The sequence below is a fragment of the Ptychodera flava genome (genome assembly GCF_041260155.1).
Source record: "Ptychodera flava strain L36383 chromosome 3 unlocalized genomic scaffold, AS_Pfla_20210202 Scaffold_26__1_contigs__length_13983176_pilon, whole genome shotgun sequence".
In the NCBI taxonomy this organism is placed as follows: domain Eukaryota; kingdom Metazoa; phylum Hemichordata; class Enteropneusta; family Ptychoderidae; genus Ptychodera; species Ptychodera flava.
Window position 1 is genome coordinate 7,774,956 of NW_027248280.1, and position 22,345 is coordinate 7,797,300.

The following is a 22,345-nucleotide window of genomic DNA, read 5'->3' on the forward strand; positions in this document are numbered from 1 at the left end:
GAAGTTCAAAGCAATAGAAAGCTTTTGAGATAAGAAGACAATGGTCATGCAGTCATTGAAAAGTATCCATGAAATTAATAATCAGCATATCATAATAATGCACAAGTTCAATTACTATAAATCTTCTCTTCGCATGACCTTGACAAACCATGAAGGTAGAAAGAAAGACTTTCTACCTCCACGGACAAACCAACAAAGGTAAAGAGATGGCTACTAGTAGAGGGTACTTACCCTTTAAAGTTTCCTAACTAGTCCATGACCTTGACACATGTGTGGTCTTCAGGGAACAAAATCAGCTGATCACTTATTCTCTTGGAGCTCTGGATCACTAACTGGTTCATTCCAAATAAAATATCTCATCTGCCTGAATTGAAATTGAAATGTCTTTGTCGAAGATGTACAACCTCCTATCCCACTTGGAATACAGTTTTGAGTGCATCCAAGGGTACAGGTCAAAGGTCATTCCTGGCGCCCTCTGGAGCCTATTTCAGAAGTTTGTCTTCCCAATGGAGCACATCACATCAACTTTGTACCGTTTTCTTTTGGGTTTTGCCGCCATGGTTGTCATATACTTAAATGCACAGTTGATTACAAAATGTTACAGCTAATATTCAACACTTTGCCCATCACCTCTTAACTTGGAGACTGTTCAATCAATGTGACCCTACGAATAACTGCTTGTGTTTGCTTGGGTCACTTAATTTTGATCACACTGTCAATATCAACAATGATGACATGACAATTGCAATGACAATTGTTTTGATCAATGCAAAACCTGTATGTCCATAAACCCTTTCATGATTCTGAAAGATTCTTGTGCACTAACATAACACATAAGCCAAGGGCGATACATACAGGCCGTTCATTATATACTGGTGCACAAGGGTGACAGAGGCCAGTTCATAGATACTGGTGCACAAGAGTGACACAGGCCAGTTCATAGATACTGGTGCACAAGGGTGACACAGGCCAGTTATAGATACCGGTGCACAAGGGTGACAGGCCAGTTCATAGATACCAGTGCACAAGGGTGACACAGGCCAGTTCATAGTACTGGTGCACAAGGGTGATACAGGCCAGTTCATAGAGTACTGGTGCACAAGGGTGATACAGGCCAGTTCATAGATACTGGTGCACAAGGGTGACACAGGCCAGTTCATAGATACTGGTGCACAAGGGTGACACAGGCCAGTTCATAGATACCGGTGCACAAGGGTGACACAGGCCAGTTCATAGATACTGGTGCACAAGGGTGACACAGGCCAGTTCATAGATACTGGTGCACAAGGGTGACACAGGCCAGTTCATAGATACCGGTGCAAGGGTGACACAGGCCAGTTCATAGATACCGGTGCACAAGGGTGACACAGGCCAGTTCATAGATACTGGTGCACAAGGGTGACATAGGCCAGTTCATAGATACCGGTGCACAAGGGGATACAGGCCAGTCATAGATACGGGGCACAGAGGGTGACACAGGCCAGTTCATAGATAGTGGTGCACAAGGGTGACACAGGCCAGTTCATAGATACCGGTGCACAAACCTCAAAGGCGCAATATGAAAACAAAATTAGAATGACCAAGAAAAATGTGCTTGCTTTGAGGAAAGTATATCTGGAAAGTGGTCATGTCAAGGCTACACAAACTTCAGTTTTAAAAGTGGAAAATTTTCTACCATGTCAAAGTTATCAAGATTGACTTGTATTCAGAGGGCACGTGGATGCCTCAACCTGTGAAGTCTGTACGAGGCCATTAAAAATGAAAGCTGATGCATGGTTAACATAATTCCTTTGTTTTAGTTGGAGCCTGCCTCCAGTCAAAAGTAAAATTTTTATGCAAATTGAGAGCGATGTCAATTAATCATGTCATTTACTTACCAAGCACACACACTCCTACAAAAGTTGGATACTGTACAAGCTCACATAAGATATACCAAAACTACACATTAATGAAAGCCAACTTGCAATGATTTCATTTTTTCAAGGTGGTAGATCATATTCATATAATCCAAATATTTTGCTACTCAATTTTGTCACTCTCCAGCCCTAGACAGGTCTACATTTATCCCTGACCCAAATTTGGAAGACAATACAAAAAATTTATTCAATGTTATTTTGAAGCATGAAAAGCAACATTGGCGCTCTCCACAAAACAAGATTTAGTCTGTGAATCAGAAAGGACAAAATGAAAAGATCTACATTGGGTGAAATCTTGATGGCACATAAATTCATAGTATATGTGTTTCAGCCTTGGTCTGTTACTAGATATTACTTTTCCCTCTGCAGCTCACTATCAACGACCAAAAATCATACAGAGAAAAGGAATGTTTTACGAAATGGTAATCCTAGCGTGCAACAAGCCAAGAGACACTAACATTCAGCTGTTGATAGGGTACTCCATATGTGTACTTATTTTTTCCAAGCAAACATGAAAAAAAAGGATGTGGCTGGTCCAGATCGAAGCTAGCAAGGATTACAAACAAAACTTTCAGCTGTGAATGTGTAATTAACCGATCTCACAATATCCTGAGTTTTCCAAGTTTTCTTTGAATAAGACTCATTGGAGAGAGAAAAAGTGTATAATGCTGCCATATGAGTATCAAAACTGGTATGTAATTCAAATTTTTTTAACATTTTAGATTTCTCGTTATTTTCAAAAACTAATCATATGACAGAGAAAGCAAAGATTACGACGACAAAAATGTTTGCCATTGTGTGTTGTGCATTCAAGTAAATGGCATCATGCTTGTTTCTAGTATGATCATGATGTGTATATGCAGGAAATACTGTTTCTGTATTTTTCCATGGGGGCTCCCATTTCATGAGTGCGGCACCCATTTATTGAGCCTGTTGAAATGTGTAGGCATGGTCCAAATTGGTTAGCAGTGAGACTTCTATACATGTCCTTCAGTTAGCACATTTACACGAACCAACCTTGGTTTGAAATAAAATCATGAAAATAGTGCATAAAATTGGCAGCTATTTGGGCTTTAAAGGCAAGTTTTTGGTGTTTTTACATCATTTACCAAAAGTGAATGTGAGTGACAGAAAATAATTTCAGTTGTCTCACAAAGAGAGATGTTTTCCTTAATGATGCCTTCAGGAAATGGGGTAGATTACAACTTCATGGAAAGTGACATAAAAAGAGCCAAGCAAAACCAAGCATAATTTTTTAATATGTTAAAAATGTTAAGAGTCAAGATTGCGTAAATACAGTAGGTCTAGTTCCAGGAAAATATATTTTGTTTGTTTGGCCAAATGCCTCCTCATATCAGTATAATTATCATTCTACAGTGTGGGTACTGATAGAGACACAATTAACTTGAGGAATTGTGTTGCTTGTCGAAACTAGGTAATTTGTTTTTACTGTTTCAACAGTGCTTTCTTTTCCAGCATTAAGTGAGCCATCAATCAAGACTTACAAATCATGAAACTACAACAGCTTCAACAGCAAAGACAGTGAACTTGATTTTTAAAAGTGATTATTTATTTCATAATAAATCTTCAACTGTGGCACAATTTTATTAGAAAAATAAAACAGGTAATACATTCATGGTGATTTCACCAAATGGAAAATTTGTAAAATTTAATGAGAAAAAATAAAATGTGTAATTCATGGCTTGTACCTATGTTAGGAAATGACTAAATAACGGGATCAAAGATAAAAAATCTTAGAAAATTTCCATTAGTGGAATATTCCAGCTCAAAAGCAAGTACTGGAAATTTCGTATATTTCAATTCATTGTAAAAGCACCAATGATTGAAGGATTTGTAGTAAACAAAGATTTTCTGAGAAAAAATTATTCAGACTATATAATTTTCTGGAGTGCCCTGCATTGCGGGGAAAACGTTGCAAATATATCCTTGTATAATTGCATGTAAAATTACAGGTAACAGTATATGCAATTGGCATAAGCTGTTATTCTTGAGAGTTCATTTATAGCAATATGATGTCAGGCCATGAAAATGACTTTTTAAAGCCTGTAACTCAAGGGATACATTGTTATTGCGAATCATAAGGGTAAGATTCTTTGAATGTTTACCAATACAGACCTATACTGACAGTGAGCATGTACAGGTCGACATGACATGTTGATTTGATTCTATGCTATCAAGCAGAGGTCCAGTCATTAACTTAGATAACCATGATCACACTGAGAGTGAGTAAATAATCCCAATATGATACAAAATACATCAATGAAAAGGTCTGTAGACAGGCTTCTGTATAGTACATGTACTCATCATTGACAATGAAAAAATGAAATTATCCTGGTATGGCGCAAGCAACATTTCTCAGTCGGTAAGTACATACCCCTTGTTTATAGCTATTGCTTTGCTAATGTTTTGAAAGACAACATGCAATGATAATTCGGTTTGTTAATTTAGTGTTAAACATTTCATAGGATGCAAGTTTGGCACATTACATTTGAAAAACAAAAATTTCATGCATTGCTTATGAATATATTATTATACAAGAAAATTTGCTAAAGCTCAGATCTAAAACTAAAAGGCAGTGGCATTTTGCTGCTTATGCTAAAAGAAAGCCCTACAAAAAAATTAAAATTTCAAAAACTTTCAAAGTAACAAACAATTTTGATGTAAATTGGTAATTTAAAGAATATTTCTTTAATGTACTGGAAATATCGCAAAATTCTCATGCCGACAATTTAGAGTCCAGAGTACAATCTAGATGGCCCCTCTCCGGTATTCAACACCTCTCAACCTGAGTTTATCTCCTTGATATTAAAAACTTTAAAAATATTGATCTTGTGAACCTATCACATCTCAACTATGTCCACATATATAGCACCAAGTTACTCAACACGTTGAAATGTCTTCTTAAACTTGACATTCACAAAACTAGTCGAGTTCAGCTACTGAGTCTGAGTTCCTGAGATGATTGGAAAGTGGCCAGCCGTGGTGCAGGTCTTGGCAGTAGTTTCACACGGCTTGAAGCACTTGTGTGGTATATTTAATTCAACTTATGGCAGTTTACTGAGTATCTTGTCCACTTCCTCCACACAGGATTCCATCACATAATTCACCATCACTGCTGTCTCCAGTCTGGTTTGATCAAAAAAAGGAAAATAATTCAATGAGAAAATTCCTTTTGTGAAACACTTTCACTCGTATTATTTGTCTCCCCATAAGGTTGAAAAATTCTATAAAGCACGGATTGTCATAATCCTCTGATCTGTGCTGGATTACAGTTAACAAAAGTGGTCACCTTGGGGCAGCCCTGTAACATTGTACATGTTCTACAGAACCACCACCTCCCATATGTGGTCAGTTGCCACATGTAATTGCTGCAATGTGACACAAAGTCTGTATGTGTATAGATGTCTAACTCTGAATGATCTCTGTCAAACAATGCTCACACTGAGAGTAAGAATAAGACTAAATCGACAGACTTTACATCTGCATTAGCAACAGTTTCCGAAAAATTAAATCTATTTATCATGTTTTTCAACAGATAAATGACATGGAATTATATCACTGCAGTCACTGATTCCTGAATTCACCACTCAAAACACCACCACACTGACCCTCTATACAAATGCATCCACAAAAGAGGGGTCACTTTTTCAAGGTCACCTGTGTGACTACAATACACAGGTTTGACCGTACAATGAGGTTTATGTGTAAGGGCTTGGCAAACATCCGTGGAAACCTACCTTGATTTGATTTGGTGATATTTTTCCTTCTCAAAACGACTCTTCTTCAGAGCTTGCTTACACTGAGTTGCTAATGATTTGAAACACTGATCCTTCAGTCCATTGTGAGCTGGATTGTCCCAACTGTGTGACAAAAGAGAGAAAAACAATTAAATATGCTTCAATTAACATTTGAGTCCTGTAAATTTTACAACCAAAATTTTAGTGCATTATTCTACCAATTGTCATAAATTTTTCTGTAATTTTATGATAACTTTGGACCACAATGATTGACATCACCTTTCATAGGCTTTTGATCAAAGTTTTAGGAAAAAATCTGAATAGAAGAACTGTCTGGATCTGAAAAAAAGTTTGCTAGGTTATATTTTATACAGGAGTCAAAAATTGACTTTGGCAATCAAATGGTTAATGTGGTTGAGTTATTTTGATGAGTCTGAACCCATTAGAAAAAAAAGAAACAGATGATAAGAATTTCAGTATTGCCTTCAACAAGTCTCCAATGCTTACAAGACTTTTTTCTGTGGGACTGTAGAAAATGTGGATTACCAAAGCAACACATTCAACTATATATATTTTTAAAAAGTGCTAAGGTTGTGTGGTGATTAAAGAATTCTATAAAGTCAATCTTTTGGTTTTTTATCGATTTATAACAACCCAAAGTGTTGTATTAACAAAACTGGATTTCTATAATGGAAAATGGGTTTGGGTGAAAAGACTTTGAGTGACAAAAACTGTTGAAATGAACTTACTCAGGTAACTTCTCCACAAATTTCCATGCCATCAATGCATAATCTATCACTGTTTCCCAGAATTCTGACTTCATGAGGGTCTTGCCTTGATCAACACATTCTTTCTGTAAAAGAAAAACACAATGTATTTGATCAGTGCTAACGTTAGGTTCTGGCAATTATATACCTTGTCGCCACCTACAACAAAGGCTACATCAAATAATCAATGTTTTCAAATTGTGTATACCGAATGGTAAAGACTAGCAGGTTTTCTTAATATCATCATGCCTTAGAATTAGGTAAGACAGCCAACTACCAGTACTTGACCAGAAAAACATTACATCTGTTCAGACTGACCAGTCCTGAAAAGTGCTTCTTGGCATGAAGAGGGGTTAACCCTTCTGAGTGCTGTAATTTTTCCCTCCATAATTTTAGTGTAACATTTTACCAATTTTTATGAATTTTTTGATAATTTTGGACTACACTGAAATCACTTATCATGGTCTGCTTTCTGATTAAAATTTGTCTGAATCTGAAAAAAATTGGTGGGTTATTTTGTATAAAGGAGACAAAATGATGTTGGCATTCAAAGGGTTAATTTATTCCATAAATATCAACTGATATATAAACAACTTGCACAAATTCAGTTAATTTGTGCATGTAACACTGATAGACAAGCTTTGAGCACCGCAGTATCAACAGAATCAGGATTGGCAATGTGCAAGCAGCTCAGAGCACATCTCTGATTGGTAAATCGTCATTATTTATAGCAACTTAAGGAGTCTGAAACCAGAGCTATTCTTCACTAGCTTGGCTGTTTGGAAATAATTCATTAAGAAATGTGAGTTTCAGACAACCTGTTGGCTTCAAGATGCTGCACATTATAGCTCAATTAGAATTAATATACAGACATATTAGGGAGACTTAGGTAACTTTGAAGGGGAACAGCACTAAAGTGAATATTTCATCGAAACTACAAATTACCTTGAAGGCTGTAAGATGTACTTTCACTCGTCTATAGCAGAATGCATCTCTGGATGAACCCCAGCGTGTGTATGGAAATGCTTTGTAGATATTATGTTGAAGGCTATCTAAACGCTGTTCCATGGATGTCAGGTCTGGTGCTGGCATCAACTCACGAATTTCCTGAAATTTCAAGAAAAATAAAACATTACTATATATTTATGTACGGGCAGCCTTTCTGTTGTGACTTTGCTTATATTCAGTCGTTTCAATAAATTTTAAAAGTCAATAGAAAAACAAACGTCCAAAGTATGATTAAGAAAGTATGAAAGGCCCGCAAAATTAATTGCAAAAACTATTATGCCTTCCATTACATGCTTTGGGTAAATGCTTTCAAGCATAGGTAAACTACCAAGACATTGCAAGGTGTATCACTGCTCATGATTGTCTGTGTAATGTGAAGCCTTTGTTCAAATGCTGCATACATAACTACTAAGATGTTAATACAATGGTTGATTAGGGAGACAGTACCATGTCAATAAAGCCACAATGTTGGGACTTTATGATAATTCTAAAACTTTAAAACCACTACCGTTGAGTGCAATGTCTGAAACAAAAAACAAACAAACCCTCTAACTTTTCACAACTCAGCTACACACCATCACCAGTTACACCAAGTTAAACACCAGAAGGCTAGAAATCAAATACTGTCAGACTACACACCTGTTCTAACTCTGGATGAGAATCTTTCAGACTGACCATCATATCAACCAATTGTTGCCTTGTAAGACCACCAAGTTGTGTAGATAGTGCCACCTCCTTCTGTTTTCTCTGTACTCTCTGACGTTTCACTTTCGGTGTTTCCGTTTGCTGACTTCCCGACGCATCATCTGTGGTTACTGTGCTTGCAGCCCGACTCTTCCTCTGTTGTGGTTTTGGTGTCTTTGGAGGTGTTTCAAACGACCCAAGAACATCATCATCTTCATCTGTACAAGAAAAAGCAAAATGAGATTGGTAAAATGGAAAACAATTGTCATTGGAAGAATGCAAAAATGGTCAAACACTGCCTGGTGCTCGGATGCAATACATAACAGCAATTTCTATTTATCTTTTGAATTCAAAGGGAAAGTAACTAGTCTTTTTATGATATTTTTAATTTCTGTTTAGTAATTACTATCTCTTGCTGAAAGATATTAGCTTGTCAACATAGCACCTATATGCACTGTTATAGTCATTCACAATCATGGCTTTTGTGAATGACTTTGTATAAGGCTGCAGGATAGATGCTCTGTCTGATGACCTAATCTTAGCAAACACCAAAAAGCAAATGTTACCGGGGGTTTCAAAGTCATGCTACAAGGGTCCCCCTTGATATATCATTGCAATCAGATTAGGGGACAGCAGAAATGATGCTTGGGTGTCAGAATCATTTACCAGCTTTTCCAGAAACTTTACAAAAACACTGTTTTATTTTGTCACAAGTTCTTAAATTATACTTGAGTACACCCTACAAAAGCATGTTGCATTGTTCTATGTTTACTATCCTCATAATTAGAAGGGACCGTGAACTCCCCCTCCCTGATCTTGTCAATGAATAATCAATAACTATGGATTTTTTTAAGATGCTATATTTGCATGAAAAAGGGACTGTTTATTAAAGGGTTTCAGTTTGTGTAACATGCTACTGTAACGCAATGTTATTCCAGAGGACCAGTGTCACTGTCCCAAGTTCAAGGGCTGTGGCAAATTCTTTTCAGGTTCACTAGCCTCGGGGCGAGTCGCTCTAAAAGAGTTCTAGCCAACTATCAGAATCCACTGACTCCACATTCAACACAGTGGTAAATTCTGTACAAGTTATACTATGGATCAAACTAATAATAAACTATCACCAGAAAGTGTTGTATATAATGGAAGTATTTCTGATATGCCATGGATTACAATCTAGAAATAACAACGCATTAAACCAGAAAGTACATGATGCAGGTTTATTTTCTTCGCAGTGATTTTCCTAAATTCACTAGTTTGCTGGGTCAGTAGCAGTGCACCCTCTAAGCCTATTTGGCGTGCCATGACTCATTCTCTGTGACTCAAGACTATTTTCAGTTGAATAGGATTGTGACTCAAGAAAATTTCACAAATTTTTCCATAGACTCAAAAAGTTTCCTGAAATCTCTCGTTTGAGGGCACACAGGTCAGTAAGATGAAAAAGTGCTAGAATGGACAGAAAAACTGCAAGCTAATGAAGTCAGGCCAGAGGATCCCATTTTTATCACAGTGACTGTACCAAATTTTTAGCAGCATTTCACAGCAGTGTCAGCTGAAGGATAAATCATCACTTTACTGGGCAAATTGTAAATATGAAGCCAAAGAAAGTGATCATAGATGTGGCACAAAACTTATCAACACACCTTCATCAGAATCTTCTTGTAAAATGTTATTCTTGTGAAGTTGGTACTGGGCTTCCGTCAAGTTTAACCTCCTCTTCAAGTTTTCATAGTCCAGTAGTGAATTCTGGAGTACAGTAGAAGTGTGGACACTTGGCAGATGAACTGGAGATGGAGTCAGGAAAGAGTCTGGAACTGATAAAGAATGGAGAAAAGAAGAAAATCAAACTTTAACCTGTAATGCATACACAGTGTATATAGAAAACACTGTGGGTAGCTTACATCTGTAATCAAAAAAAAAAATTCCAACCATTAATGACGTTTCACAGACACATGATCACACTGTTGCGATGGGCATCTTCCAGAACATCATTTTTTTTTTTGTCCAAACAAGATGCTTCGCAAAACCCTGGTGAGTGAAATAGTTGCCGATTGTTGCGTAAGAGCTTCTGCGCTACCAAACGATTGAGAAGCGAAGCGTCAGATCCAAAATTGCTGAAGTGCTTTGCCTTGGAATAGTTAGTAATTCAATATCGAATTTAGATTACGTCCTAGTGTTAAGTATCATCATACTCAATTTTTTCTTTGAATTTCTTTTGTATTCCATTTGATTGTGCTAATTTTTGAAGATTGTTCAATGAGTCCGGCTCTGTCTACTAGGTTATAAATTTTCCTCGGGATCTGAACTTCAGCTTAATATCATTAATTCTACTTTGCATGTGGTCAATTAGGACACAAAATTCCAAGTGATATTCACTAAATACCTACGTCTTCAAGCACATATTCGTCTCCAAATCACTTTTTTGAAATTGTTGCCAGTTATTACTGAGCATGCTGAGTGTGCCTCGTACGTCTCTTGGGTTGGATAAAGGTCATGACCATGAACTATTTTTGTTAGAGTTTGAGTCTCAGATTGGCAATCAGTCATTGATGCTGCAGATTGAATATTCATTTTTTTTCTGCATGTTGTCATCACAGATAGGCCTACTTGGTAAAGTGTAAAATGTATGATAAAACCAAAATATAACTTCGCTGTAGGCTAATGTGGTTAGTTGATTAAAATTAGTTCAGTGTAGAAAAGAAGGTAGAATAAATTCGGATTGGTGAGTAAAAAAAACGATTCAGTACTTTCGATAGGATTTTCTGACTCGATGTGCGGCATTAGATATTCGTTGTCTGCTCGCAAAGTGATTCTTTTTCACCCTGGAGTGCGGCGACAAAACGTTATGGGACGCCACACTGTTTGATTGACAATCTTGTGAGACGAAAGTTGCAATTTGTGAACCACTCACAGACCTTGTTGTTGATGAACTTCCCCCCACGTGGTATAAAATTGACACAAAATTCGGAAAGGGCCAATCATGGCGCAAGTTTTAGAGAAGACAATCAACCCGAGGGATATGGGAGGGCTTTACTTTTAAAATATCATCCAATGATAGTTTGGACTTATTTTATAGACATCCTGAAGGAAAGTCATTCATTGATGCCAAGTCGCAACTTTGAACAAAGCGGGAGCCCGGGGATGTTTGAGTACGAACACCCGGCCTCGACAATATTTACCCAGAGACCGGTGTTGGCGTTGATAGATCATACCATGTAAAGCTTTCTTACTACTATCTCGCATTACTTTTTTGCGGATATTTTGAAAATCACACATTTCCAATCGCGTAAATAATAAGCTTATGCTCCATGCACTGAGAATAAACCAAGGGACGGACTACGTCGCATCGGAACATTTTCACGTCCTTTCGTGTAATGATCGACCTTCGCCACTTCATCCCGGTGTCAGCCCCGGCCGGACTGGATGTGTTTAATCACGGCAATTTGACAGCAATACTTGAAAAGAAATACACTACATCCCTACTCATTGTAAAACTTTATCTTTCTGACATTATTATCCAAACATCCTTTCACAAACTCCTCACTTTGCGCGATATGCACATAAATATACGTTTTACCAGGCCAGGAGATATACGGCGCGCCTTTCATCGGCTTGCAAAATACATAGGAGTTCGTTGACCTCATTGTACGTCTGGCCTGGGCGACCGACTGCGACTGGGCGACGCGCGCGAAATCGAAATATCGTTTAAAAATTGGAAGTTTAATTGAATAGTTCATGTTGTTTAAAGGTTATAATTTTTAAAAGTTCATGGCTCCTATCATATTCCTATCTATTGATCTAAATCTACGCCTCTTTTACGAGCGTATACCGTTTCGGTCACAGGTTCATGTTTGTCTGCACAGGCGAAACATCGTCGGGGGGTGCGACTTCGCGGCTTGTCCGGAGTGTTCGTTTGATGCAGCTAATTCACATTAAATTAAACCATTCACAATTTTAAAGACGGGACGAGTAAACAAAGGTATGGCTGGAGTAAATTAACATGTTTCGGGACATTATACGCATAAAGATACTTGAAATTAGCGGTTTTCGTTTGTGCTTAATTTGTTCCGTTAGAACATAGGGGTAAGCGACGGGGGTCACGTATATAGCGGTCGGGCGCACTTATAAACAAAAAGTCGGTCGCGAGCCCCCCACCGGAGACGGGATATTATAATTATTAATCGCAAACACGGAGATAATTTAAACAACAAATTGAACCAGGTGAATGTCAGAATAATCCGAAAGAAACATTCCAAAATGTACCTCATTAAATGCGATTGTGTTTGTTTATATTTGCCTTTATTATAATTTCTCGCGCGGGGCACCGTCAATTGTTAGGTAAGCGAGAGTACACGGGATTTTGCGAGAGATTTTGAAAAATCGCATTTTTTATCAAAATAATGAATTTTTATCAACATATTTCTGTACCACCGTGTTCCTGAATGAGAAGAGAACGTGTGGCTACAAAACAGGTTCTCTTTACGATCTGTGCTTGAAGACCGGGGTGAAAAAAAGATCCGGGCGTAAATAGGTCAACCTGAATTCTTTTTACTATATAGTAGTAATAATGATTACTCTCAACCCTACTACTACTCCCAGACTCCCATTTTTATCTTCATTAGTTTTTGTTGGAGTGCAACATCAATCTGATTAAAATCTGATGTAGATGTGTTGGCTTTTACACTATCATATTACACTTTTATTTTTTCCAGTCCTCCCCACAGAAAAAAAAGACCCTTATATGATGAAGTTCAAGACCAACCCTTCTCTACCCTGTCACCAGCTAGACAGTATCACTTCCCCAGCTGCCAAGTCAGTAAAAAGCATCATTGAGCCAAAACCATATGTATTTTCACTCGTTTTAGCATATACACTTTATAGTGACTAGCCAAAATGAAAAATAGCACAAAGAGCATGAATATTTTTTGTAGAAAATGTTTCACTAACATTGCCTTGTTTTAATAATTCATTTACCCATGGCGTAAGTGAGGGACTTCCTACTACCATGATTGAACCAAAAACAGCATGCTTGAAATTCTGTGAGGGCTGAAAATATAAGGCAATGGCTTTAATTGCTGACAGGTCAGTGGAGTTAGGGACTACTAGTACCTCCATGACACAATTGCACAATATAGAGGTAGCTACTTCAATTGTCTACAAATGTCTTGTTAATTAATCATGGTGACAAGTTCATCAGGGGTCCTGTTTTCACACCTCTGGACTTGTCTGATTGCTGACTGTTAGTGTACCATGGCTTGATAACCATTGAAATGTTTGTCTTTGAATTGATAAGCCATTGACCGGCCATAGTTTCTTGGCTAATTCAATACATAATCAAGAATGCCTTGATTGATTCACTTGAATATTTCCCATCCGACATGGTTATCACCTAAACCAGGAAGCAGAAAAACTCCAACGACTGAGACCATGGAGGTAAAAATATACATCCATGCTGAGACATTGGGAAACCACAAGTGGCAGTGGTACAGACGGTGGTGAATCTCAAGATGGCTATCTTCCTCGCTCGACCAGTCGCGACTATCAACACAAAAAAAACCCACTAGCAATCAAGCTTGGAAAGGCCATGGATTTTTCTTTTTTACATCCATGGACAGACAGCATCTCTCTAAATATCACCCTGTGAATCGAGGACAGTTTACTTTGATCACGAAAACCTTTTCACACATTTCAATTCACCCCTTCAGTTCCATGTAATTGCGAGGAAAATCAATAGGATGCAATTTCGCGCGAAATGCAAATGTTCTCTGAGAGCTGAGTCACTTCCCTCTATTTTTTACATCCATGCTTCCTGCAAAGAGAAGGGCTCATTTCTAGAAAAAAGGAAAATCACCAATTTCACATCTATCCCTAAAAACGAAATGCGGAATGGGTATATTTCAACAAAAAAGTTACATTATTTGACTAGTTGAAATTGTGCTAACTAAAAACAAACCACCCATGTACCCATGAACTAAGGTAAGTCTTGACGACCGACGCGGCAAGGTATAAATTTCAACATCAACATGGAATTTTAATGCGAACAAGTCGAAAAACCTGACTCGTACTTCAAGTGTAAAATTTTATCCAATAAAACCAATAACACTGTACTTACTTGTCATCACTGACTGCGACAAAGCTGGTCTTGACAGTGACATACTTATGTCACCCAACACTTGGCGCGCCATATTTTTGGGATCGGACTGGGAGTCGGACTTCAAGCCTGAGGTGTCAGGGAGAAATATCAGGTAGATACTGCTACCTGTGTATGTCGATCCTACTGAAAACGACTCGAAATGGTCCTAGGGTGTAGCTGAAGGTAAGTTTGAGATCTTAAAACTTTAGCTGCTGGGGAATTTTTCCTCGCAGTGAACTTTTTATCTTCGGTCGGTCTGGTACAAGCTACCACTGCAGTGGTCAACAATAGAAATGTGTACTGAATGGTCGATCTCAGCGCCAAATACAAATTGAGCTTGGCGCGAGAAGACTGTTTATCGTCTGTGATTGGTGGAAAAGGTAGATGATCTTATTTGCATATTCGATGAGGTCAAAGTTTTAAAATACTTTATTTAAAGATTTTGAGTTTTCTATTGTGTTTTAATGAGCAGATGATATTAAAAGAACATTTTATTTCAAATGATTCCAAAATTTTTCGAAGATTCACCAAAAAGTGACATTTTTACGATATTTTTTCTCAGGCGCTATCTATCTATGGCTTCCTCTGATTGGCTAAGGGTTTCGCAAGAGGTCACCGATTTCAAAAATGGCCGTAGCTTGATGCGGAGTTGTGTTTTCATGCTACATTTCGCGCATCCATGCAATTCTGTCGATGTTAATGTAATTTGTAAGCTACCTAAGGGTTATCGCAAAGTCTCCTAAGGTAAGCAGAATCAGGAATTCCGCCAACTGGTTCACTGGTTTCGTTCAAGACATGGTTAACTGTCCTGGCGGTTAGTTGTTCACCGCTCACACAGTACAGCTCACAGTGTACAGACTCCGAAGTTATGTACTGCTGTACTGACAGTAGCTCAAGAATTTCCCTGCGGTTGTGGCTCGGGCAACAAAACCCACAACTACAGCCCCAGGCAAAATCTTGAGTTATTTCACTGTAATCATGGAGGTAGTACCTGACTGAGGCAGAAGTCTAGGGGTTCAGACCGTACGCGTATACGACTGAAGGTTAGAGGTCACACCTTTGGGTGTGAACGACAAAGGTTTTCTTAGGGGGCTCTAAATAGTAAGTGAAGACATGAGTATAAACGATAGGTTACAAGTAGCTCTACATGCTGTGTGTTCCCGGCTTTATACGCCCTCCCACTGCAGCCTTATAACGCCGGGAACACACATCATTGTACGCTGAGCTGGGTTACATCCTTCCTTTTTAGCTCCATGGTTACAAGAAATTCTAATAAAATTTCTTTGTAGTCACTGATTGTCAGTTCATGTCCTATATAGGGAGTCTATGCACTCACTGGTAGTGTATCGAATTGTTTTCTGAAGGGGCCTAATTTATGTTGACTAACCAGCCTGTCACAATTAGATGTCAATTGGCTAATAACAAGCACTGACAAGTGCTACTGCTACAGATCCTGTCTAAATCTAGTCTCGGACCTGACACCATCTTTTGACCTTCAGAGTATGGACAAAGGCAGAAAGACAGGAGTGGAGGTCGTAGACTAGTGTGGATCTGGTGAGTAGTCTTGAGGCTATTTACAGTCTATTAGATCTTCATGAAAGTTTATCCATTGAATCAATGGATAGCTTTAATATATTGTTTGTTGAAGAATTTACCAAATGATGGCAAAGTGAATCAAAACAAACTCCCTCCTCTTTGCATGATTTGATCTCAAAAGCAACAGAAAGAGGACTGAGAATGGAGACTGACATTACTCAAACAGACTCTGCGCACAGACCAGTGCCAACATGGAGTTTTAAACACGTTAGAAGGAGACTACAGCCTGACAATGCATTCTTTGAAGATGGTGATGTGGCTTGCTGTATCTTACTCAAGCAGATTCCATTGGATGAGGATGAAGATGAGAACATGCATGATCGGTAGGCTACCATGATTTTATTTCACTCTCTGTCATTTGAAAAAAATATGAGCTAGAAAAATGTGTTTTTTAAATTTCTATCTGTGTCTATGGAGTAAAAGTAGTAATTTTGAAAAACGTTACTCTGCAGTGTCAATATTAGTCTCTAGAATTTACAGGGTTATCCATCAGAGAATTTTGAGGGATAGACCAACCCTGTATTAGTTGAGCTACCCATTTTATGTTAATATAACACAAGAGAATACATTTTCACTGCAAAAAATATGCAAATTTTGCACATTTGTCATGTTAATTAGCCCCATTAGTTTTTTTCCAATTTTTTGATAACATTGATGTGTAGGAAATCATGATCAATATCCTAAGTGTATTGAATAAGTTGTTATCAAGCAAGTTAGCATCCTAGACAAAAATTACTCAAGCATATACAATGCTGACTTGTAGCTTGTGACTTGCACAGCATTTCAATATGAAGCTTGAAAGGTTGTATAAAGGAATAAGTGACAGGAAAATATTGCTATTAGTTTTGAATGTTGATATTAATTGAACCAAGCCTCCTGTGCAAACACACAGAATTTGTTTTAATGACACCGAATATGACAGTTTTAAACTTTTAGTTCAATCAGCAAACTGTAATGATGAACATTGATGAAAACCATCTCCATTGCTTTGATTCCTAGCCATGCATTCAGTCACTGAAAAAATGATAGAGCTCACTATGCGGAATATACAGACAGAGTCAGGGTGGACCACATCCTTCGCAGCTCATTACACAAACCATGTAGACCCCTGAGAAAAACTTTCATCAGTGATCTATGCACAAACCACGGAGCTACCAAGTAGCTCCATGCACAAACCATCATGATTTCAATACCATTTAGCCTTTTAAACATTTTAAGATACAGGAAGTGAAACAGACTTAGTAACCTTCTGTATCAAAGGTGTTTGAGTTCACCCTTGTTTGGTAGCTTTACTAGGGTAATGCATGCCTTATTGTAATGTCTAATTAAAGTGAATATGAACACCTCAGTACTTAACACCTAGTTGTTGATAGGATCATGCAAGAGGGTTTTCAAACTAAGACCATAGATACTGTAGGGCAAGACACAGTGGTCAACTTTTCAACTGTCACCCCTGCACCATTTCCATCACCATCACTGCAAAAATTTACAACTTTGCCATAGAAAGCATTGACGCAGTAATACATGTCATTGCTGTATATGGTAAACCTGTACCACAACCTTCCACTATATGCCTTCCATTGAATATTTGGCTAACTGAAACTGCATCAGGCTGGGGGCTAGTGATTTTTGTTGTTACAAGCTGGTGGGCTAGTTGTTCTGAAAATTATTTGCATACCCCTGACTGTTAATTTATGCAGAATATTACTCTGCTCAGGACTGTGTATTCATATGTAACATTGTGATCTAATATAATGATTTAGTTTGAAATGTGTGACTAACAGAAGCCATACAGAAGCCATACAAGGAACAGACTTGTAAGTGACATACTTGATTTGGTACACACGTAATTTATATATTTCCATATCAACTTCACACTTATACTAATCTTAAATCTTGGAATCGATTGAGACAATTTGCTGTATATGGAATGTCATCGGCAATATCTGTAAAACTAATCAATTTCATGCAGTTTGTTTGTCATTTTCACACACGTTCATTTCTTTTCTACCACCAGTGTACCTGAATTCAAGTGCCATGAAGCTGGTTGCAAAGAGTTCTTCACTAGCGTGTCAGCCTATGAGATGCATTACAACTCAAAACATCGTCATGTGTGCAGCCATTGTAAACGTTTCTTCCCATCGGATCATCTGTTGGACATACACATCTTGGAGTGGCATGATACAATGTTTCAGATACTAGCACAGACAAAAAATATGGTGAGACTTCCCCATCAATTTTTCATACACAAATTAATGATTTTGTTGATGTATTATGATAGACATAGTGTTTTCTGTGGTGAATTTCTGACCTGCATACAGGGAAATGGGACAAAACGGTCAAAGATCAGTTATTGCTTGAGATCATGATATTTGCTTGAAAACCAACTCGAGCTTTTGACAGCATTTTTTCAGAAATTGTTGCTTGGGTCAGAAACATTCTTGTGGTCTTTTTCCTGTGGCAGCATTCTGAAATACAGTAACCTCAGCCTATCAATATTGACTGAATATATGTGTCCTGCATTGTCAGTGGAAATACTCAGACTAGAAAACGACTAATGTCAACAATAACAATGCATGTCACAAACTTACACAATGCATTTGCAAACCAAATACCCGGTATTTCATAGTACTACAGAAAGTCAACCATGAAACTGTGGGTGATGCATTTAACAAAAATACTTAAAATATTCAAAAGTTACAGTCACTGTAGCCTCAAGGAGTGGCCAACCAATTGCAGATCGGGGCTGAATATAAAAGTGCAAAAGATGCTTTGGATGAATGCCATGCTCTGTTATATGTTATAAACAAGCAGAATTGAAAATACAGTGAGATTGCATTAGGTACAGTATATTGTTATGTATAGATTTGAAGAAATACTTAACCACATTGTTCCTTGTTTTGCAGTACCGATGTTTGATACAGGCATGCAATGAAAGGTTTCCCACGGCAGCCAAGAGAAAACAGCACCTCGTGAAGCATCATAAATATCCTTCAAATTTTAGATTTGATAAACCAGTTAGAAAGTCCAAGAGGTAAGTTCAAAATGAATAAGAATGTAGTTTTGAATATCTCTGATATTCAAAAATGTTGTACGGTAATTTATATTTTTTTGTACAGGTTGCTATGCCCGCCATATAAATTTGAGTATCATTTAATTTGTTCACACTACAGAGTTTTGGTCACTTCTGATTTTACCCAGGTTAGTAACAAACGATGTGAATGTACTATGGCAGCCCTGGGCCAGCCTAATTTCTTTCAAGTCTGAGGGGCATGTACGACGTCACAGTTGACACAAATTTACGACATCAAAATGTGTGTGAACAGTTTACATGTATGTCGGCCGTGGCCCAGTTGATGCCCTACTACAGTGTTTCCGCTGCCGTTCGCCAATTAGGCAATTGGCGAATGGAATGTCCATTTGGCGAATTTTTTTGAAGGCCAGTTCGCCAGCCTGGCGAATCCAAATTCCTAATGCGGAAGTGTAGAGTCATTGCCACTGTTTTCCCTCTTGGCCTAAGGGGTTTAAAAATGGGTGGCATTGCGCACGCTCTGTTGACTTTTAAACAATAGTCTAGGGGGTTTAAGCTGAACGTAGCTAAAACGTTTTTAATGACCGGCCATGATTGATTTGAATAGCACGCATGGTGCATTGACGGCTCGCTTACATAATGAACTCTTACGGATAGAAAAGCAGCCGACACTGATCAAACTTCAATAGGGCCAGCTGAATGCAACCCGATAGCCAGAGACCCTGAATTGCTACCGGTAAACTCTCAGTCACTGGCGAGCTCCACTGCCTGTACAAGTGAGAGCGGCAAGAAACACTAGAAAACGTGACCAAGGGCAGTGTTGAGAAGAACGTAAATTACAGGAGGAATGGTTTGTCGAATTCCCTTGGTTGATTTTTGAGAAAGACAAACAAATGTTTTTCTGTAAAGTGTGCCAATCAGCAGGGCAGAACAATATTTTGACATCTGGTGGGTCATATGAAGTTTTTAAAAAGACAACTTCACCAAACATGAACGCACTGCAGGGCACAGACTGGCGAGTAAACTGTAAAGCCCCCAAGCAAAAAATGTCGACAGATTAATGAGGATTGCAATTGTAGGCCCTGATATACGGTAGAGCAATTTGACTTTCAAAACAGAGCTTTCACTGTTTGGTCAAATATGAAAGACAGAAGAATATTTTGTTCTGGTGTACTTTGTAAACTAAATGAACATGAATCATCAAGTATACCTTTCAGAGAAGGCTGAATGCTTTTAGAGAGATCATGGATTGTGAAAGTGAATCACTGGCTCTAGATCTGTCCAAGAAGAAGAAAGTATCTTGATCTGTCAGTGTGGGGACAGTGTTCAACTATGTGTTGATACAGTATCTTGACGAACGAGAAATAAAACGTTGTTCACATGACTGTGTTAAAAATATGTGTGTGTACAATGTGTATGTTGTTTTCTTTGAAATATACCACTGTGTTCTCCCAGAGCATTAAAAACATTAAAAACTCATTACCATAACAATTACATGTATTGTTATGCAAATTAGCCACTTTATGATTTTTCCCTGGGGAAAACTCAATTGGTCACGCTCATACTGAAACATTTTGGTTGCAAAATGGTGGCTAATCAGTTTTGATGCTAATTAGCCAGTATGGCTAACAGAAAAAATTAGCCAGAGGAAACACTGCTGATAGTTTGCCTAGTGCGTTAGAGGCAAGACTATATGCTATTGCATACCATATGCTATCTTGGGCTTTTTCAATCTTGGGCTATTAGTGCATGATACGGGGCAGATTAGTATTAATTTATGCAAATTATATTAATGAGCATTGTTTTGGTATTGAAACATAATGCTAATGACTTTATCAATGTGGCGTATTCATCTGCCTCGAATTGTGTACTTCTTGTGCTTCTTGGGCCAGGCCCAGAGGTGGCCCTGGACCCCAATGTGAAACTTGCAAGTGACCAATCAGCATTAAGGTAAAAGGATAAGCTTTTATATATTGTTAGTGCTTCCTAAAGCCTGGCTCAAAAGGCCCGGGAGCGGGATTAACTGAGGTGTTAAGTAGATTATGAGGCTTTTTCTGTCTTTTGTCTTCTTTTGAAATTGCAATCATTATATAAATATGTTGTTAGAGTTTTGGATTAAGTCAGCAATGGGGGTTTAACTGACCTAACTGCACCATTGATAATGTGGAATTCTACCAATCATGGATACTTCAGACATTTACAGTGACTTTTCTTGGGTTAGTTAATCATCAGAGTGAGTGACAGTGCTTATATCAATTGTATTCTGAGTTTTTTTCGTTCCATTTATTGCAGTGAAGTACACAGGACAAGAAGTTCTACTGCAAAGGACTGTGAAGCCATGGACACCAGTAACAAAGACATTGACACTCTATCACAGACCATGGAAACAGTACAAGTTACACCGGGAACTAGAGTTTACAGGTAATTTTCAACCAAGGTACACTGGTTCAATAAATGTCAATTTTCACGGAACATTTCTTGAAGATCCCTCAGTTGTTAGCTTGGATAACTTGTGACTTTGTCGATTTGATTCGTTCCTTGCCCAGTGGGGGCGCTTCTCTTGAATGCGTTGCCGTCCCAAAGGGACAGGTAAGCACTGTCATCTCCCAGTCAGTCCATCTCTAGCTCTGGACTGGTGACATCACTTTGGGACGGCAGTGCAGTGCAGCAAAGTGCCCCCACGTGGCAAGGAATGAGTCTGATGCATTTACAGTGATGTAATTGTGCATTAATTTGTCATACTAATTAATATTATCTCATTATATTTGAATCATCAAGTGGTCTGAGATCACTGTAATGAAATCCAGAGTGCAAGATGCAAACTCTCTCTATAAAAATTATAGATATAGCAATACATTCCCTTGTCTTCATTTCAGAGTTCCCAAGACGATATCATTTGGCAGAGGAGTTGCCAGGGGCTTTGAGAGATCACCAAGACATCAGGGACAATCAAAGAAACAGTCACGGAAGAAGAATAAACCAGCAAAGACCAAAGACTCCATTGCAGATGCTACAACTACAGATAAGATGGATATTTAAACTTTGATAGGCAAATATACTCTTCAGTTACTTAAATATGCATGATTTATGTGACTAATATGATCTTGTCTACCATATCATTTACATTTTTCATGTGGTCATGTGCGATGGCCTCAAGATGTGTATTTATTCGATATTTTTTGCATGTGAATTAAAATTTTTACTGAATGTTTAGTTCCAGAAAAATGTGAGTCGTAGTATTTTGTTCCAGTTCAACCTAATCACCAAACCATTACAGTTTGTCATACTGCTAAATCTCATGTTGATTATGAGGCAGAACTGTTAGGGAAAATTTAGACGAGATGTTTGACTGACTTGTCCTGTGAATTAACTTGCCACATTCATAGGAATGTAGAAAATTTTGCAGGTGGCACAAGTAAAAGTCTAGGCAGTTACCAAGTAGTGTGTCAGCACAA

General features: G+C 38.1%; 2 protein-coding genes and 1 long non-coding RNA gene across 6 annotated transcripts in view; 1 reads left to right on the top strand and 2 right to left on the bottom strand.

Moving 5' to 3' along the window:
- The window catches only part of LOC139125920 (uncharacterized), a 76,074-nt gene extending 75,641 nt beyond the window's left edge, over window positions 1–433 (bottom strand). For both annotated transcript variants that reach the window (XR_011550405.1, XR_011550404.1), the window contains exon 1: window positions 250–433. This is a non-coding gene — a long non-coding RNA (uncharacterized lncRNA). The remainder of the gene's footprint in view (window positions 1–249) is intronic.
- Window positions 434–3,464: 3,031 nt separating this feature from the next.
- LOC139126105 (uncharacterized) lies at window positions 3,465–14,597 on the bottom strand. Its single transcript, XM_070692156.1, has 7 exons — window positions 14,243–14,597; window positions 9,774–9,944; window positions 8,089–8,351; window positions 7,387–7,548; window positions 6,424–6,527; window positions 5,675–5,797; window positions 3,465–5,063 (listed from the first exon to the last, which is right to left on the bottom strand). The coding sequence occupies exons 1-7, from the start codon at window positions 14,313–14,315 to the stop codon at window positions 4,982–4,984; spliced, it is 978 nt and encodes a 325-aa protein (XP_070548257.1). The 5' UTR covers window positions 14,316–14,597; the 3' UTR covers window positions 3,465–4,981.
- Window positions 14,598–14,857: 260 nt separating this feature from the next.
- Window positions 14,858–22,115, top strand: LOC139126106 (zinc finger protein 511-like). Of its 3 annotated transcripts, none has more exons than XM_070692157.1 (6): window positions 14,858–15,007; window positions 15,987–16,182; window positions 17,877–18,078; window positions 18,766–18,893; window positions 21,183–21,311; window positions 21,767–22,115. In XM_070692157.1, exons 2-6 carry the CDS (start codon window positions 16,001–16,003, stop codon window positions 21,927–21,929), a joined length of 804 nt encoding a protein of 267 aa, XP_070548258.1. In that variant the 5' UTR covers window positions 14,858–15,007; window positions 15,987–16,000; the 3' UTR covers window positions 21,930–22,115. The 3 variants fall into 3 exon arrangements, with proteins under 3 accessions (XP_070548258.1, XP_070548259.1, XP_070548260.1); XM_070692158.1 differs by having other exon boundaries at window positions 14,863–15,007; window positions 15,981–16,182; XM_070692159.1 differs by lacking the exon at window positions 14,858–15,007 and adding an exon at window positions 15,797–15,817.
- Window positions 22,116–22,345: the final 230 nt, after the last annotated feature.

Excerpts from the sequence above, each read along its gene's own strand:
- LOC139126106 (XM_070692157.1), top strand. The coding sequence starts at position 16,001 with ATGGAGACTGACATTACTCAAACAGACTCTGCGCACAGACCAGTGCCA. Across the intron at positions 18,894-21,182 it reads CCAGTTAGAAAGTCCAAGAG|TGAAGTACACAGGACAAGAA; the intron begins GTAAGTTCAAAA and ends CATTTATTGCAG. Across the intron at positions 21,312-21,766 it reads CCGGGAACTAGAGTTTACAG|AGTTCCCAAGACGATATCAT; the intron begins GTAATTTTCAAC and ends TCTTCATTTCAG.
- LOC139126105 (XM_070692156.1), bottom strand. The coding sequence starts at position 14,315 with ATGGCGCGCCAAGTGTTGGGTGACATAAGTATGTCACTGTCAAGACCA. Across the intron at positions 7,549-8,088 it reads CTCATCCAGAGTTAGAACAG|GAAATTCGTGAGTTGATGCC; the intron begins GTGTGTAGTCTG and ends TTGAAATTTCAG. Across the intron at positions 6,528-7,386 it reads TACATCTTACAGCCTTCAAG|AAAGAATGTGTTGATCAAGG; the intron begins GTAATTTGTAGT and ends TTTCTTTTACAG.